Source organism: Buceros rhinoceros, unplaced genomic scaffold (genome assembly GCF_000710305.1).
Source record: "Buceros rhinoceros silvestris isolate BGI_N320 unplaced genomic scaffold, ASM71030v1 scaffold3943, whole genome shotgun sequence".
In the NCBI taxonomy this organism is placed as follows: Eukaryota; Metazoa; Chordata; class Aves; order Bucerotiformes; family Bucerotidae; genus Buceros; species Buceros rhinoceros.
The window spans coordinates 1430-3830 of record NW_010404027.1 but is presented as its reverse complement, the minus strand read 5'-3'; the positions used below and the strand labels follow the sequence as shown (position 1 = coordinate 3830).

The window sequence follows — 2401 nt, the reverse complement described above, 5'->3', positions numbered from 1 at the left end:
CCTTTTTAAGAACAGCCTTCTGTTCCTTCCTCCTTCTTCTTTCTTCCTCCCCTAAGATCACTACACAAGAATTCTCCTCACCAAGAGTGAATTGCAGTGGAAATAAAGCATAAGAAGATAGAAACTAACTACTGACTTTTGTTACACTTGAGTATACCCACCGTGTAATGTGATTGGAAACTACAATGTTCCTATGCTACACCTGCAGCACTTAAAAGAAACACGGCCTTCTTCTCATTCTCTAACTGCAATATAAAAATTGCTTCTGGAATATATAAACTCGAGTGGACTACAGCATCCTTTCTGTAAGAACCCACAGGCCCAGCTAGAAGCGTCTTCACTACAAACAAAGCATCATCCCACAGTGCCTTTCCATCATAGCTTCTTTTTTCTCTGCATTTTCTGTGTCCTCAGCATCCTGCTGCCAAACACTTTTCATATCAAAATCAAAAAAGCCCTCTTCTTGTCTCATAGCTATTACCATGATGGTTACCAGCCTTATACTCTCTCTGAATCATATAATCTGGTAAAGAGTAAACACAACTCCTGCAGGCAGAGATTTGACACTTGTTTGTACTAGGGATACATATCTTGCACTGTAGTACAAAAGTATTCTGAATTCTAACAGGCGAAGAGAAAACACGAGAAGTTACGTGGGCTCTCAGCAGAGTTGCCGTGGCTCAGTGGTCGCTGGGACTAAAGCAGTGCAAGTACCAGTCAGGTGCAGCATATGCTCCTGGAGGGGACATCATTGTCACAAGAGTGTAGTGCTTCCATCAGTCTTGAGAGAAGAAGACAAAAGCCACTATTTTTCTGATTTCTTATCTAGTTGCAAAAGCATTGCTTTTGTGTTCAGGTTGCTGTTTCATCAGGAAGAAATGCTTGCTTCATCCAGTATGGAGCATTTGTTTCCCTTGATAAAAACAGTCTGAACTTTGCAGCACTGCATTCTACTTGTACCTTGTTTATCTTGCTCTACATGCTTTGACATGTTTCCACCAGTCTGTTATTTCTGTATATGTCACCCTGTTCTAAACGTGTGTGAAAACCATCTGCTCAAGTTCCTCAAGCTTCCTTCTTTGTTAAAGGAAATAACAAAACCATGGATCACCTTGGTGGAAGAACAGAATATGTATCACACTTAAACAAATTGAATGTCATCACAAAAGCCACTTTATAAACCTCCACCAAGTTTTCTGATGATGCTTCCCTGTGACAACATGATTTTCACCACATCATTACTTAAATAGCCCAAGCATAAACTGTAAAAACCTCACTCAAATGTAGCTAAACTGTCATCATCCACTTAGATCAGATATAGTGCAAAACTACACTTTTTGTAAAAAGTACCAACACACAATAGACTGCAAGAATGTCTTGACAAGGTGACTTCTCATGTCACCTTTTCAATTGTTCATTTTTCTCCACAGCTTAATTTCAAAACTTCAGAGGGTTCTGTTGTATCTCTAAGCACTTTTTACCACCACACTCAAGCAAAGCCAAAGAAAACAAAGGAAAACCAAACAAGCAAGACAAACACTCACCAAGTAAGGCTCCTTGCTTTGCCAGCCTAACATAAGCTGAATCCGTCTCTTTGATCCACTTCCTGCAGCAGCCAGATGGTACTTCATGGGGAGTTTTGCAAGGTCACTGACACTGGGGATCTGGGATGTTGGAGAAAGTGGGCTCTTCAAGGTTACTGACTTCTCTGGTCGCTTCAATGATAATGGAAAAAGTTAACTGCTAGCACCACTTTTTCAGGCAACTAAGATTTAACCCACCTGAAACTCGAGCTCCATGCTACCTTTCATCCTGGAGACAGAAGGCCTGGTTTGCTTATACTGGGGTATGTAGTACTTGCAACTTCTAGAGGATCAGAGGCAACAGGGGACCACTTTGGTTCCACTTTTTGAACAGCACTCAAGTTTCCACATGAAGTGCTATACTACATGAGATCGTGCATCTTCTTGCAGAAAATTATTTCCAAGGACACCAAGAGTGGCAAGAGACACAGAAGACTGTAAGAAACACTTAACCCTTTTGTTTCATGTCCTCCTTACACATTAACAAAAGCAAAGATGGTACATGTCCATTTGCAGCTCTTTATCTGTAAAACAACCAAACCCAACCCGCAAACCACTCACCTTTCCAAACAAAAAAAGCAAAGCACCACCCAATACCCTACCTCTCAATGCATTACTTTCTCAACTTCTAGTGAGCAAAAAGAAAATATAAATAAATCCTCATTAATGGGAAAATGGAGTGGCAGCCAAGGGAAAAAAAAAAGAGAATCTAAGGAATTATGCCTTGGAATGTGCCCAGGACACACACTGAAGTGACCCCAAGTGCAGCAAATGCCATTTCCTAGGTATAGGGAAACTATCCTGAGGCAGACAGCCTA

At 41.0% G+C, this 2401-nt stretch overlaps 1 protein-coding gene across 1 annotated transcript; it reads right to left on the bottom strand.

The window, feature by feature from the left end:
• Window positions 1-340: 340 nt before the first annotated feature.
• LOC104490858 (chromosome unknown open reading frame, human C7orf57) lies at window positions 341-1799 on the bottom strand. Its single transcript, XM_010133205.1, is given in 7 exon segments — window positions 341-451; window positions 453-546; window positions 675-695; window positions 697-736; window positions 1545-1634; window positions 1637-1715; window positions 1782-1799. Coding segments are annotated over 7 exon segments (453 nt in total).
• Between the last annotated feature and the right edge of the window lie 602 nt (window positions 1800-2401).